A 15,397-nucleotide genomic window follows, 5' to 3' on the forward strand; every position below is an offset into this window, starting at 1 on the left:
CTTTTTATTTAGTGCTTTATAATAAAACCAAAATTCTCATATATATATATATATATATATATTGTCATTGTTAATTTTTTATTTTTTTTCAACCACTTATTCCTTGCTCAGTGATGGCTGTGGGAAATGGAAACAAGCTGCTGCCTGAGTTTCAGAAGGCCCGCTTCACCAGGGTAAGGAACCATTTTGAAGTTGTGTGTCAGGGCAGGGAGGGGGAATGAGTAGTGAATGTCGCGTAGAGAGTATTGTAAAAGGGGCGGGGGAGGGGGGGTTCGGTGGAAAGTTTCAGTAGGAGAGGGCAATGGTGAATGATCTAAAGTGAGAATCAATGGGCCTGGGTTTTGGAGGGGGTGTCGGATGTGCATTGTGGAAGAATTCAGTTCTTCTCTGTCAGAGTTTGAACCATTTAATAACAAAACATACACATGGAGAAAGAGGACGAATAACACACAAGCAATATCACACACAATCCTTTTTCTGCTCCAATACATGTATCGATGTCTTTTATACTATTTGAACGGAAAAGAAGGGGAATGGTGGGACATCTGGCAAGAATCAATTATGGGGGCTGACAGACATAAGATAAAGAGAACTAAGAACTGCAACACAAAGCCATTTTGGATGGGAGGGTGGAGGGACACACTCAAGGTCTATTGCAGCGGTCAGTATTGGGTGAGCCTTTGAGGAAAGGGTGAAAACAAGTTTATGATGGGAAGCAAGGTGAGGGTGGAGGGAAACATGAGCCCATTACTTTGAACATGCATTCCATTTGCAACATAATAATGAGATTGTCAAAGCACGCAGCCTTCTTCATGCAGTCAGCAAGTCACCAGATGCCCCTCACCTGATGCCTCCACGGTTAGTTAATTTCTCAGGCACACAACAGGCACCCTTGTTCCTAGTCATCGATAGTGAAGCGCCTCTCTTTTCAGCAGCTTTTTTTTAAATATTGGAGATATCTTGGTATTGGTTATATGTATAATCTACTTTACGTGCATGTTCACCTGTATCCATATGGAAGTTAAAAGACTCTCAGGCAGGAGGTTGGGGGGGGGGGGAGTGGGTCGTGATTCTGGGACCTGGCTTTCAATGAAGACGGTCATTTTGACTCCACTACGATAAGACCTTATTTTCTGCTTTGTTCAATTGAAAATTTTAGCATCAAGTGAATATAATTGAGAACAAGTCTGAAGACGACGATGGTTCACGAGTGGTGTTTGACAATTTAGATCGTTTCAGAAGTCAAGTATGAGACAATGTGATAATGTTTGACCAAGTTATAAAAATGATGAACATGATGTGGTACGAGTGTCAGGTTATTAGCTGCAAAATGTCGAAAACCCGGTTTCGTTCAACACCTTTCAAAATTTAACCTTTGCATAACCTTTAAAGGTCACAAAACAATGTTGTGGACATTTAAAATAAGGAAACAGGATACGCGCTATAGTTTATTGGAGTTAGTTCGTCGAAGAAGGTCGAAAACCAGGTTCGATTCCCACAACTTTGAAAATTTGACCTTTGTGAACTTTAAAGGTCAAAGGTCCTTTAAAGGTGAACTTTAAAGGTCAAAGATTATGACCTTTGGTGCAAAACTTCCTCTGGAACATTCCATGAACAATATAACGTCATATAGGTTATATGGCATTTCGCACTCCTCGGATTATCCATACTTTGGATAATGAAATCAGCGTAAAAACAAACTTGAAGGGGGCGCCGCGGGCAAGGTGTTCGAGATAGAGCAAAATGGTTTCAAGACTTTAGGTGGGGAATGACCCCAAGATTATGCATAAAAAATATTGTCATCCTAGCTCTCAAAGTTTGAGCGGTCGTATGATTTTTATGTCAAAATTTGCAATTTTCTAAGTTCTTGACCTTGGGACAAAAATGAAAAATCGAGCTCCACGGGGCTATGCAGGTGCCATTGGGCTAACCAAATACCGAAACCTTTGTCAGATTCGACAAACCCCCGAGGAGAAGATGCAAATTGAAATAGGCTACCCCCTAAAAACACGTTTTTTGGGTGTGGCTCTGCCCATAATGGGCGCACCACGCCCATTCTCAGGAAAACACAACTCTATCATGATATAAACCTCCCACCAAAATTTTATCAGGATCGGATCAAAACCCACGGAGCTATGCTCGGGACAGACAGACAGACACACAGACACACAACAATAACAAATATAGTGGTCACTTATTTTTTTTGTGAAAATATTTGTTCGTGAACCAATAAATGAATATAATTCCTTTCACTTCCACAGCATGAATGCAATGCCAACTAGAATGGCACTTGGTAGTGTTGTGTGGGAACCAACTTCCATAAAGTGGCTTATATTGTCATTCTGTTCATTTTGTAGATTTTGTTTCAAGTCCAGATGCAGATCCAGCTTATCAGTGGGATACAACACATAAACTGTTCAGCCTAGTGGAGGTATGCACTCTTATGTGGGAACCAGGGACCCATTTCATAAATTCCATTCACACATCAGTGTACATACCTTAAACCTATTTTATTTGGCTATAGGGGAACTTTGGGGAACAGGAATGCCCGGTTGTCATTCTCTGAAGGTTTACTCAACTGATTTGTGAGCATGTTCATGTGGCTCGTCATGTAGGCGATTGACAATATTTCAAAATTTGATAAATTTTGCAAACAGGTACTAATATTTACTTGAGATATGTACAGATGGCATAAAATTAGACAATCATGCCATCTATGTATATAAAACCCATATATCGTGAGAATCCAGTGCAGAAGTGCACTTCCTTTTTTAGTTGTTTAAAAATCAATCTGCTTGAATGTGGCCATTAATAAGAATTGTAGTATCAGTTCATTACTACTCCTGTTTTCTTATTACTAAATGTATGTAACTTGATGATTACTATTACATCTTGATGTAACTCATTTTCTTGGAACTTATGATCAAATTTATTTTATTGGAACTTGTCATCAAATGTATCCTCTCTTAGTTATTTTGTACTAGAGCCAAAAGGCCTAAATCCAATTGACTCGATAGCTTTCCTGGATGTCTGTTTTTAGCAGCATCTCGCGTAGCGAACGCTGCTCCAAGAGAGCTTGACGTTGTTCTTGTTCTTCTTCTTGTTCTTCTTCTTCTTGTGAAGACAAAACCTTTATACAGTAATACCTTGACATACAAGTTTAATTCGTTCTGTGACCGAGCTCGTAACTCGGTTTTCTCGTATATCAAAACAATTTTCCCAATTGAAATTAATTAAAATACCATTAATCAGTTCCAGCCCCCCCAAAAACACCCTAATTTCTTTGTTACGTAGTTTTAAAAATGAGAAATTTATTTATAAATAATTAATGCAAAACATAATACAAAGATAATAAAATAGAATATAAATAAATAAACTGGTTTTATAAAGTGTATTTACCTTGGAGATGAGACGACTTCGGCTTACAGAAGATTCTGGTGGAGGTGGCGGCAGTGGTGGAGGAGATAAGCGGAGATTTGAAGGTCTCAGCACACTTTATCGCTAAACGTAATTGATACAATTTTTTTTTTCAATTCACTTTATCGCTAAACTTAATTGCTGCAATTTTTTTTCATTTTCTATTTTTTTATTTCCTTTTATTTTTATTCCTAACAAAATAACTGCACCAATGAAAAAACAAGAGCTAAAACAACGCAGATTACTACGGGATGACCCTACTCAACGAGATAACCAAGAGAACTGAACGAGTGAGTGGCGGGAGATGCGTGAAAAGGCGGGAGATGCGGGTGTTCGCTTGCTTGGCTGCACGGCGTCTCAAAGCTCGCTCCACTCGTAACTCGGATCTAGACTCGTAACACAAAGCAAAAAATCGTCCGAGCAACGGCTCGTAACTCGGAATACTCGGAAGTTAGTGCATTCGTATGTCAAGGTATTACTGTATTAGGACTCTGCTCTTTTTATATACAGGATCCGGATCTCCTTAAATACTAAACACTTGTGCACATCCTTGCATTGAGGGTGCCTTTTGAGAGTGTCTATCATGACCTTTTAAATATATTCGGACATTTGCTTTAAAGTTTCGAAAAGTTCACGTTACTATTTAAAGATTATTCCATTTAATATATTGTAATTTCGTAAATACATTATATATTTCGTAAATACGTGAATACACTATGACGGGTCTCACTATTGGCTTAATCAAGGCACGTGACGAAACATCGGAAGTTGTTTGTTTTTTTTGTTTGTTTGTTTTTAACCGACAAAACCTTTAGGACGCTGCTCTTGGACACATTTGTCCTTGTTCTGTATTATTCTCTCATAGCTTTCCTGGATGTACTCAATGCCCTCTCCTTTTTCCTCCCTTCTCTTCCCCTCTCTTTTTCTCTCTGTTCTTAGATTTCTAATTAATGTTCTTTCCATCTGTACTGACAAACCTTTGTAAAGGAATTGTGTTATGCTGACAGCCTGATGCATTAATCTGTCCAGAATTGCTTTGCTCGTAGTTGGACTGCTATTTGACGCTTGCTCATCTTTCTGTGCGTTTGTTGTTTCTCGGATAAAACAATACGTCTCCTTGGCGATTCGAACAAAGATGGTGAGGGTCAGAACACAACCAGTGCGAGCATGTAGAAACATCCAGCAACCACTGGCCACAGTTCTGCTTCATCTGCTATTGTGCAGCACCTGGTTGCCAACCCTATCTGTGCAGACGAGTACAATGCAGATATGTTCAGGATATTGAGCCGAGGTCGGAGCTCGTTTCATTTACGTATGTTGGAAGCAACCTTCATCCTTACCACCGATCCAATACTGTGTCGTCAAAAGGAATTTGTACGATCTCTGTGTCTCTTTCAGCATGGAAAGATCGAGGGAAGTACGGTAACAAATGGTGAATGGACCTTAGGGGAAACCCATCCCCCATCTCTCCAGCATGTGGTTGCAAACGTCAATCATCGCCGAACTCTGCTCCAGCCAATGGGAGCTCGAGGTGAAGATGATGAGCCGACCAATGGGCGTTCGGATTAACCGTGACATCATTACGGTTGAACCAATCAGTGTCTACCTTATTGATATTTGCGTATAAAGCACGCGCCTTCACTTCCGCCTTCATTTGCTGCGATTTTTACCCTGAAGAGTACAGCACAAAAAGCTTCAGTGGCTATTATGTCGTGTTTGTTTGTATCCAAAAATTAAGTAATTCATCAATTGATTGATTAATCAAAAAGCAAAACTTATCATAATTGCCAAAGGACATCTTCACTTTTGTCCCCAAATGTCAGCTTCCTAGCTTAAAGGATGGCAGAGATATCGCCAGGACAAACCAACAAACAAGAAAACGGAGTGAAAACTCAGTACTCTGTTCCTTCGGTGCCCAGCGATGACATCATGCATCGCCTGTATATGCAATTGGGAAGGAGTGGTGTACAATACTGGAGTCGTCAGAAGCAACCCCAAAGAAGTAAAGAGAAAAGATGGAGTCATTAGAGGTACCTGGATGGGATTCGGGTTTCAGCCGCTACTCCATGACCCTCAAACCCATCCAGGCACAGCCAAGTGAACCTTACAGAAAAATTTCTGCAGGAATTCACTTCTCCTTAAAGAGATAGATAACGAAAGAGAAATACAGAGTACAAGATGAAAGAAAAGAAAAAGGAAAAATTTGAATGAATAAAGAGAATTATGAAAAAGCGAAAGAAATGTGAAAGGAACAAAGAACAAAGTTGTCGGTAAGAACCCGGACAGATAGATTTCAGCAGTTACTCCCCAGGCTCAAACGCAGCAACATGCACAAGCTACCAGAGGTCCGAGAGTTAGTCTCAAGACGGTACCTGTTAATACAACAAAACATTTTGCATGTGGCAGAACAGCGTGTCGCTGCGTCCACTTTCCACCGGTACTCCAGGGGCCTCTGTCTGGCCATCCCCAGGCAGATGCCAGGCCCATCCCCATCTCCTTGAGATGATGGTCAATCTGCTGCAACCAAGAGGCACGTGGTCGGCCCACTGGCCTCCTCCACTCATGAGACTCCCTCGCTGAGAGAATCTGGTGAGCAGTATCAGCGTCAGGAAAACGAGCCACATGTCCATACAGCCGCAACTGACGCTCACGGACTATGCAGGTAACAAATCTCATCCAAGTCTCTCTCAGCAACCGCTCGTTGGACACAAAATCCGACCAGCGATAGCCAAGGATTCTCCGAAGAGACCTGGTACCAAAGGAATTAAGTCTCCGTCTCAGATCTTTGGTCAGAGTCCAAGTCTCGCATCCATAGAGCAAGACTGGAAGTACCAAGGACCTGAAGACTCGGACTTTCGTCCTCCCGCACAGGTACCGGCAGCGCCACACCCCATGATCCAGTGAATCCATGACTCCCCAGGCCCGTCCCAGACGTCTATTGACCTCTGACTCACAGCCAGCAGAGACATGAATATCACTGCCAAGGTAAGTGAATCTCTCCATGACCTCAACATCCTCACCACAAACAGACACAGACAGGACAGCAGCATCCAAGATGTCACCGAAAGCCTGGATCTTAGTTTTGACCCAAGAAACCCGTAACCCCAGCGGCTCCGACTCCTCATTCAGCACCTCGAGGGCCCCCAAGAGGATGTCTAAAGTCTCCGCAAAGATGACTGCATCATCTGCAAAATCAAGGTCCGAGATCTTGACATTCCCAAACGATGCACCGCAGCTTGATCTCTCCGACATCCTCCTTAAAATCCAGTCCATACAAGTGCTGAAAAGTGTGGGGGCCAGTACACACCCCTGACGAACTCCATAACAACTGGAAATAAGTCAGAGATGGTACCACCACACTTCACAGCACTCTCAGTACCAGAGTAGAGTTCAGACATCAGATCGATCAGTTTTGGTGGCACCCCACGAAGACCAAGAATCCTCCAGAGGACATCCCGATTCACTGAATCGAACGCTTTACAGAGATCAACATAGGCTGCAAGCAGGCCCTGCCGAAACTCTCGTCTGCGTTCGGTGAGGACATGAAGTGCAAGGATACGGTCAATCATTGACCTCTTTGGTGTAAAGCTTGACTGCTCTGGACGCTGGTGCTCAAGCAGGTGGTGGCGAACCCTATCAATAATTATCCGAGCAAAGACCTTGCCCGGCACTGAGAGCAGCGTCAACCCTCGGTAGTTGTTGCAGTCTTGGCGATCACCCTTCCCTTTCCAGAGAGGAACAACAAGGCCCCTCTTCCAATCAGTTGGGATGATGCCTGTGTTCCAGGCAGAGCACAAAACTGCATGCAACGACACGAGTGCAGCATTTCCACCAGCCTTGAGAAGTTCAGCATGGATGTCAAAGATCCCTGGAGCTTTGCCCCGTTTCAACCGGTTCACCGCAGCCCGTGTTTCCACAAGCGAAGGTGGACCACAGTTGATTCGAGGGTCAGCAACAGGGATTGTAACAACCTTGACATCCAACTCGACAGCTGGGGGATCAGCCTGGTACAACCGCTCAAAGTAACCGGCCCAGCGGGCCTTCACTTCAGACTCCTCTGTCAAGAGCCTACCACTTTCTGCTCTAACTGCAGTGCTCCGGGGGATGGGCTTGGATGAACGCAATGCGCGAATTCCCCTGTAAGCAGGACGAGAATCACCTGTCCACAGGTGATGTTCTACCCCCTCACAGATTCCTCGCACATAGGCCTCCTTGTCCACCCTCAGAGCACGTACAGTTTTACGCCTCAGCTCCCTGAACAGCTCAGCTCTGCCATTCAGCCTGGCCCTGCGAATCTGGTCAATGGTATCCAGTGTCCCTTGAGAGACAAAATTCTTCTTTACCCTGCGGTGAGTTCCAAGATATCCACCGGCAACATCAAAGACGGTGGTCTTGAAGGCACTCCACAACTCTTCAGGACCCCCCCAAAGCAACCAGACCCCCCAAGTGTCCACTCAGCCTGTTCGCAAACTCCTCAGCTACTCTCTCATCCCTGAGCTTGCCAACATCCAGCCGAGGCTGGGATGGTACCATTCTCCAGGATTTAAGGTGCAGCTTTAGAGTTGCTACAACAAGCCTGTGGTCAGTATTGAGGAACTGAGCACTCCGGTAGACCCTGCAGTTCTGGATCATCCTCCAACGACCGTCAATGAGGACATGGTCAATCTCCTTTGCCACACCGCCAGCGTTGGAATACCAAGTCCAGCGATGAGCTTGTGGGCGCTGAAACCATGAACCAGCCACCCTAAGTCCATGACTTCTTGCAAAGTCAAGGAACTTAGTGTTATTCTGATTCATAGTTCCTGACCCATGGGGACCAACACACACCTCATAACCATTCCTATCAGTTCCAGTCGATGCATTGAAATCCCCCAAGACTAGAAGTGTATCTCGTCTGGGGCACTGATCAACCACAGACTCGAGTGTGGCATAGAATGCATCCTTCACGGTGAGATCACTCGCCTCAGTCGGAGCATAAACAGAGACCAGGGAAATGACACCTAAGGAGTGACAAATCCTTAATCTCATAATATGCCCGTTGACCGGTGTTACCTCAATTATCATTGGGGTCAGCTTATTGGACACAGCTACAGCAACTTCTTGGGTATGGTAACCATCAGAGCGACCAGACCAATAGTAGGTGTAACCACCCGCCATTATCTCGCCGCAATCCGGTCTCCGAACCTCAGAGAGAGCTGCAATCCCGATGTCCAAACGCTTGAGTTCATATGATAACAGAGACAGGTGATCATCCTCTCTTAGGGATAGGACATTCCAGGCACCCACCCGAAGGGAACGCCTCAGGTTAACCCAAGGAGACCGCCATCTGGTGGACGACACCTCAGCACCACTCCGACACACTCTCCCGCAATCTGACCCAGGGATGTTACCCCGTGGTTTCCCTCCTATCAAAGATTGGGGGTCCCGAAGGCTTTGCCCCAATCCCGTCATCCGGTGAGCTGCCCTGCGAAGGGAAGCTGCACAGGAGGTACTCCCATGGAGTGGGTTTTCAGATTTTTTTTTTGCGTTTTTGTGTTTTGTGGAATGAAGGGTTTTACGATGGCCGGAGTGCAAATCCTGCCACCAACCTCCTGATAAAAAAGTAACCCAACTGCATGAGGACGTCCGCAGACACAGTTGGGCACTAGATATGGATGGCCGTTGGCTCACAAGGAGCTCCTCCGTCCTTTGACAGGTTTTGTTTTTAATGCTGCTGGGTGTCCATATCCAAACACCCTCCTCACCAGAAAACTTGGTGGGGGAGATGGTTTAGTCACCAACAACCCGACCATGGAACAGGTTAGTACAAGTTTACATGGTACCTGTAGCAGGTCACAGATCTACCCTGACCTGACACAAGAATCTAAAACCAAAAACATGAATCCTTGAGTGTCCCAGCCAAAGCCCAGACTTAAATCCCATTGAGAATCTGTGGAAGGACTTGATTGCTCTTCACCAGCACTCCCCATCCAACTTGACAAAGCTTGAGTTAATCTGCAAGGAAGGTGAGGTCAGGTATAGGAACGTGCACCGGGGCAGCGCTTCACTCCATCACTTTCCATCGGTACTCCAGGGGCTTCCGTCTGGCCATCCCCCAAGTAGATGCCTGGCCCATCCCCATCTCCTTGAGATGCTGATCAACCTGCTGCAACTGCAAGGCACATGGTCAGCCGATTGGCCTCATCCACTCGTGAGGCTCCCTCGCTGAGAGAATCTGGTGAGCAGGATCAGTGTCAGGAAATCGAGTCACATGTCCATACAGCTGATGCTCCATCCATCCATCCATTGGGACCATACTCTATGCAGAGCGTCGGTGTTGCTGAAGTAATCTCCTGGGCTACTGGGCACAATCCTGGACTGGTCGCCACTCCGACACAGGCTATTCGAATGGCTTAATCATCCCAGAAAGCTGGTACTCATTTTGCTGATCTCGGAATGATGACAGGTTGAGTCAACCCCACCTGATATTAATTAAATGGCAGCAGGATTTGAACTCTGATTCCAGGGACCCCAAGCCCACCACCAAGCATACCAGAACGACATACACCAGAAGAACCATTGCTTTATAGAAACAGAAAGTTTAAAAAAACGAGTTTGCTGTAACAAGTGTTGTTGTCCCACCACATTCTTCACAATTAACGAATGACGGCCTTTGATTGGTTGAAATTTAAATGAGCCAGTCATCTGTCACGAGCAGCTGATCGTATCTCCCCTGTGAAACAGTCGATTTTGATCGCATTTCCCAAATGGCTATCCACACTTTTGAAAGTGGGAACATTGATCATTTGCTTTAAAATGATGTCATTTTATTTTACAGAACTTAGGATAATAGTTCCAGAGAGAGTGCCACCAAACGAAATGATAACTGAACGCCATATCAACACCACGCTAATTTATCAACACCAGATCAGAAAAAGAAAATGCAAAAACAAATTTTTAATGAAGTATTTTTTGTGTTTTTTTTGGTAGTTTCCCCCCCCCCCCAAGGGAGGGGGCATGGCCTTTGGTTAAAAAAAAACACAACATGCACACAATCACCCATCAGTGCTCAAACTCCTGAAAAGTCCCATCAACATCCCTATACCCCTCTATCTCCACAACTTCCAGGTACCTATCTAAATCCAATTAAACTTATCTGCTGTTTCTGCTGCCACTACCTTTCCAGGGAGACCATTCCATACATTAACTCCTCTCTGAGTGAAAGTCCCCTGCCTTACTATCATCTTTACTCTCTTCCTCTTTACTCTCAGGTGATGGCCTCTGGTCCTATCACTGTCTACTCTTTTTCATAATTCATCTGCACTTATTTTATCTTTACCCTTCATTATCTTAAACATCTTCATCATATATACTCGTAACCACCTCCTTTCTCATGTATAAAGCCCTGTCTCCTTCAGCCGCTCCCCAAAGCTTAGTCTGACTAGGCCTGGAATCAATCCAGTGGCCCTGCGCTGAACCCTCTGTTTGCCATCTATGTCCTTCCTGAGTTGTGGTGACCAAAACTACACACAATATTATAGATGTGGCCCTCACTAAATTCCTGTACAATGTTAACATCACCTTTTGATTTATAATTGACCCCCCTCCGAATACAACCTAAAACCCTATTTGCTCCACCTGTAGCTGCCCGACACTATGCTGCCTGCTTACCTCCCATATCTCTTACCACCTCCAGATCCTTCTCCTGTGTGGCACGCTCCAAAATTACCCCTTACATAATGTAATCTCCATTTTCATTGTTCTTTCCCATCCACAACACCTTACACTTGCTCAGGTTAAACTCCGACTGCCAATCTTTTTCCTCGGTCCTCTGGAAAAGCATACCAGTGCTCAGTCATCTGAGCTATATCTGGACAACCCAATATATCTGAGTTACATAATTTGTTAGAGTTGATCCAGCAGGGTTTGCTGGTTTTAAATAATCCATGATTTTTGTACTCTAGCACGTAGGGTGTTATGTGGGAATAATTGTAATGCATCAAACTCCTCCATGGGACTTGATTCTTGGAAGCTATGGGCAATTTTATAAAATGTCAAAACCCAAACCAAATTTTGGCAAAAAAATTAGTTTTTGGTTGGAAAACTGGATTGTCATGATATTTGGGTTTTATATACATAGATGGCATGATTATCTAATTTTATGCCATCTGTACACATCTCGAGTAAATATTAGTATCTTTTTATAAAATTTATCAAATTTTGAAATATTGTTAATCGTGTACATGACAAGCCACATGAACATGCTCACAAGTCAGTTGAGTAAACCTTCAGAGAATGCCAATCGGGCATTCCTGTTCACCAAAGGTCTCCTCCAGCCAAACGAAATAGGTTTAAGGTATATACACTGATGTGTGAATGGAATTGATGAAATGGGTTGGTCCCTCTCACCCGGCTGAACAGTTTACATTTTGTATCCCATTGACGGGCCAGATCTGGATCTGGACCTGAAACAAAATGGAATCAGCTTGTTCTTGTCACCTCCCCAACTCATCCACCAAATTTTGTCGTCATCTGCACACATCTTTTTGAAATATGCTCCATGTTTTTGGCTCCATCTCTCAATCGTGAAAAATCACTTGAAAAATTAAATTCTCGTTTCCTGATCTTCACAGAAATCAAATCTGTTCATGCTTGTCACACACTCAACCTGTCCAACAAATTTCGTCCAAATCCATCAATACATTTTTGAGATACCATGCTCACAGATAAACAGACGGGGAAAAAACATAACCTCCATCCACCTTCGGTGGCGGAGGTAACTAGAAAGCATCTCAAAATACAAAAACCCATCCACGTCCACTTTGTACTCCAACTAAACTTGATGAAAACAACATCTTTTTAAAATAAAAAAGTCAATTTTATTACATATTGTCAAAATAAAGATTTATGGAGAATTTGATGACAAAAGCTACAATGGGATAAAAGAAAAAGGTTATGGCCTGAACAGACACACGCACGCACGCATGCACCCATGTGATTGCTAAACTCCGTCGTCCGCGCTGCGAGGACAGACGGGCTCTTGATCGGTAGGCCAAGAAATACACATTGTGGAAAAGTTACACACATGTAAATGAGGTGATCGTTTTTTCATGAGATTGTATTGTATTGTATTGTATTGTATTGTATTGTATTGTATGCGAGGTAATGCAAACATTTATTTGTGATGTTTAATTTGTTTTTGTAGACATACACCCTACATGGCCGTCTGGGCTTCGCAACGAAGGATTTCTCAGACTCTGGGCAGGTCATTGAGAAGGCCACATATGGTAAGCGTTTTATCTTGGATTTGGTCTCCGGTATCCTATGTTGTTAAAATGTCTATTCACATTTGTATTGTTGTGGTTAAAGTCTGACACAATTGATGGATGAGTACATTTCTGGTAGCCTTGTTTCAAATTGAGCAAAATAACTTCAAGTTGAAAATTTAAGAATCTTCATCAATATTTAATTATGTTAAACTACAAAGCAGTTTTATTGGTGAAGTTGTTTTTATGTATTACTTTTATTTGTTTTATTTTATTTTAAACTTTGATCTCGTAAGGCTCATGAAGGAACTTTCACATGTATCATGTGTAGGATAAAAATACAAAAACGTCATTGTAATTTTACTTGAACTTGCAAAGAACCTGTCGTGATGGATGGGTTAATCCCCCACTTTAACGATGTCTTTGCCATATTTTATTACCCCACGCGTGCGAACAAAAGGTGTGGGTGGTTAAGCAATTGGTTCAGGTCCATCCGTCCGCTGAGTTTATGATCGAGGAACAACACATTTAAATTGAATGTTATATTTTGAACATGAATTGGAAGACAAGTTTGCCGTTTTACCGTACTTTGGCTCTGAATTCAGACCGATCGCTGCGGAGAAAGAAATGAGATTTTTTTGTTTGTTTGTTTTTTTGTTTTTTACTCTGCCTGCCTGTCTGGCAGTCAAACAAAATTGCAAATCATTTCAAACAGGAAACTTACTGTTTTTAAGGACATTATAGAGGACACCAATAGTAGAAACAAAGAACTAATGTAACGTGTCAGGGTGGTGTAATAAACACTGCAAAATGGCAGTAAAACCTAAAATTTATTTATTTACCCCCACCACCGAAGGTGAAGGAGGTTATGTTTTCACACCTTTCTGTCTGTCTGTCTGTTTGCTTGTTTGTTTGATTGTTTACAGGATATCTCAAAAGGTTGTGGACGGATTCGGATGAAACTTGGTCTTGGTGGACACTTTTGGTGTGTGAACATGACAAATTGATTCGATTTTGGTGAGGATCCGAATCCGGATCCTTGTACTAGAATTTTTTAAAGTGATTCTTCACCATTGAGATACGGCTCAAAAACTATGTTAAGCATGATATCTCAAAAATGTATTAGGCCAGATATGTTTTCTTTGTCAGGTCAGGTTCGATCTGTGACCTGCCACAGGTACCATGTAAACCTGTACTAACCTGTTCCATGGTCAGGTTGTCGGCGACTAAACCGTCTCCCCCACCAGGTTTTCTGGTGAGGAGGGTATTTGGATATGGACACCCAGCAGGATTAAAAACAAAACCTGTCAAAGGGCGGAGGAGCTCCTTGTGAGCCAACGGCCATCCATATCTAGTGCCCAACTGTGTCTGCGGATGTCCTCCTGCAGTTGGGTTACTTTTTATGAGGAGGTTGGTGGCAGGATTTGCACTCCGGCCACCGTAAAACCCTTCATTCCACAAAACGCAAAAACGCAAAAAAATCTGAAAACCCACTCTGTGGGAGTACCTCCTGTGCAGCTTCCCTTCGCAGGGCAGCTCACTGGATGACGGGATTGGGGCAAAGCCTTCGGGACCCCCAATCTTTGATGATGGGAGGGAAACCACGGGGTAACATTCCTGGGTCAGATTGCGGGAGAGTGTCGGAGTGGTGCTGAGGTGTCGTCCACCAGACGGCGGTCTCCTTGGGTTAACCTGAGGCGGTCCCTTCGGGTGGGTGCCTGGAATATCCTATCCCTAAGAGAGGATGATCACATGTGTCTGTTATCATCTGAGCTCAAGCGTTTGGACATCGGGATTGCAGCTCTCTCTGAGGTTCGGAGACCGGATTGCGGCGAGATAATGGTGGGTGGTTATACCTACTATTGGTCTGGTCGCTCTGATGGTTACCATACCCAAGGAGTTGCTGTAGCTGTGTCCAATAAGCTGACCCCAATGATAATTGAGGTAACACCGGTCAACGAGCGTATTATGAGATTAAGGATTCGTCACTCCTTAGGTGTCATTTCCCTGGTCTCTGTTTATGCTCCGACTGAGGCGAGTGATCTCACCGTGAAGGATGCATTCTACGCCACACTCGAGTCTGTGGTTGATCAGTGCCCCAAACGAGATACACTTCTAGTCTTGGGGGATTTTAATGCATCGACTGGAACTGAAAGGGATGGTTATGAGGTGTGTGTTGGTCCCCATGGGTCAGGAACTATGAACCAGAATAGCACTAAGTTCCTTGACTTTGCAAGAAGTCATGGACTTAGGGTGGCTGGTTCATGGTTTCAGCGCCCACAAGCTCATCGCTGGACTTGGTATTCCAACGCTGGCGGTGTGGCAAAGGAGATTGACCATGTCCTCATTGACGGCCGTTGGAGGATGATCCAGAACTGCAGGGTCTACCGGAGTGCTCAGTTCCTCAATACTGACCACAGGCTTGTTGTAGCAACTCTAAAACTGCACCTTAAATCCTGGAGAATGGTACCATCCCAGCCTAGGCTGGATGTTGGCAAGCTCAAGGATGAGAGAGTAGCTGAGGAGTTTGCGAACAGGCGAAGTGGACACTTGGGGGGTCTGGGTGCTTTGGGGGGTCCTGAAGAGTTGTGGAGTGCCTTCAAGACCACCGTCCTTGATGTTGCCGGTGGATGTCTTGGAGCTCACTGCAGGGCAAAGAAGAACTTTGTCTCTCAAGGGACACTGGATACCATTGACCAGAGTCGCAGGGCCAGGCTGAATGGCAGAGCTGAGCT

General features: G+C 44.1%; 1 protein-coding gene across 4 annotated transcripts in view; it reads left to right on the top strand.

Annotated features, from left to right (window-relative positions):
* LOC147012555 (pseudouridylate synthase TRUB2, mitochondrial-like) overlaps positions 1-15,397 on the top strand; it is a 71,804-nt gene that overhangs the window by 46,642 nt on the left and 9,765 nt on the right. For all 4 annotated transcript variants that reach the window (XM_085853527.1, XM_085853526.1, XM_085853525.1 and 1 more), the window contains 2 exons: positions 112-173; positions 12,602-12,683. In XM_085853527.1, coding sequence (XP_085709653.1) covers positions 112-173; positions 12,602-12,683 — 144 coding nt within the window. The remainder of the gene's footprint in view (positions 1-111; positions 174-12,601; positions 12,684-15,397) is intronic.

Source organism: Eptatretus burgeri, chromosome 14 (assembly GCF_056783735.1).
Source record: "Eptatretus burgeri isolate ZD-2024b chromosome 14, Ebu_testis_v1, whole genome shotgun sequence".
Classification (NCBI taxonomy): Eukaryota; Metazoa; Chordata; class Myxini; order Myxiniformes; family Myxinidae; genus Eptatretus; species Eptatretus burgeri.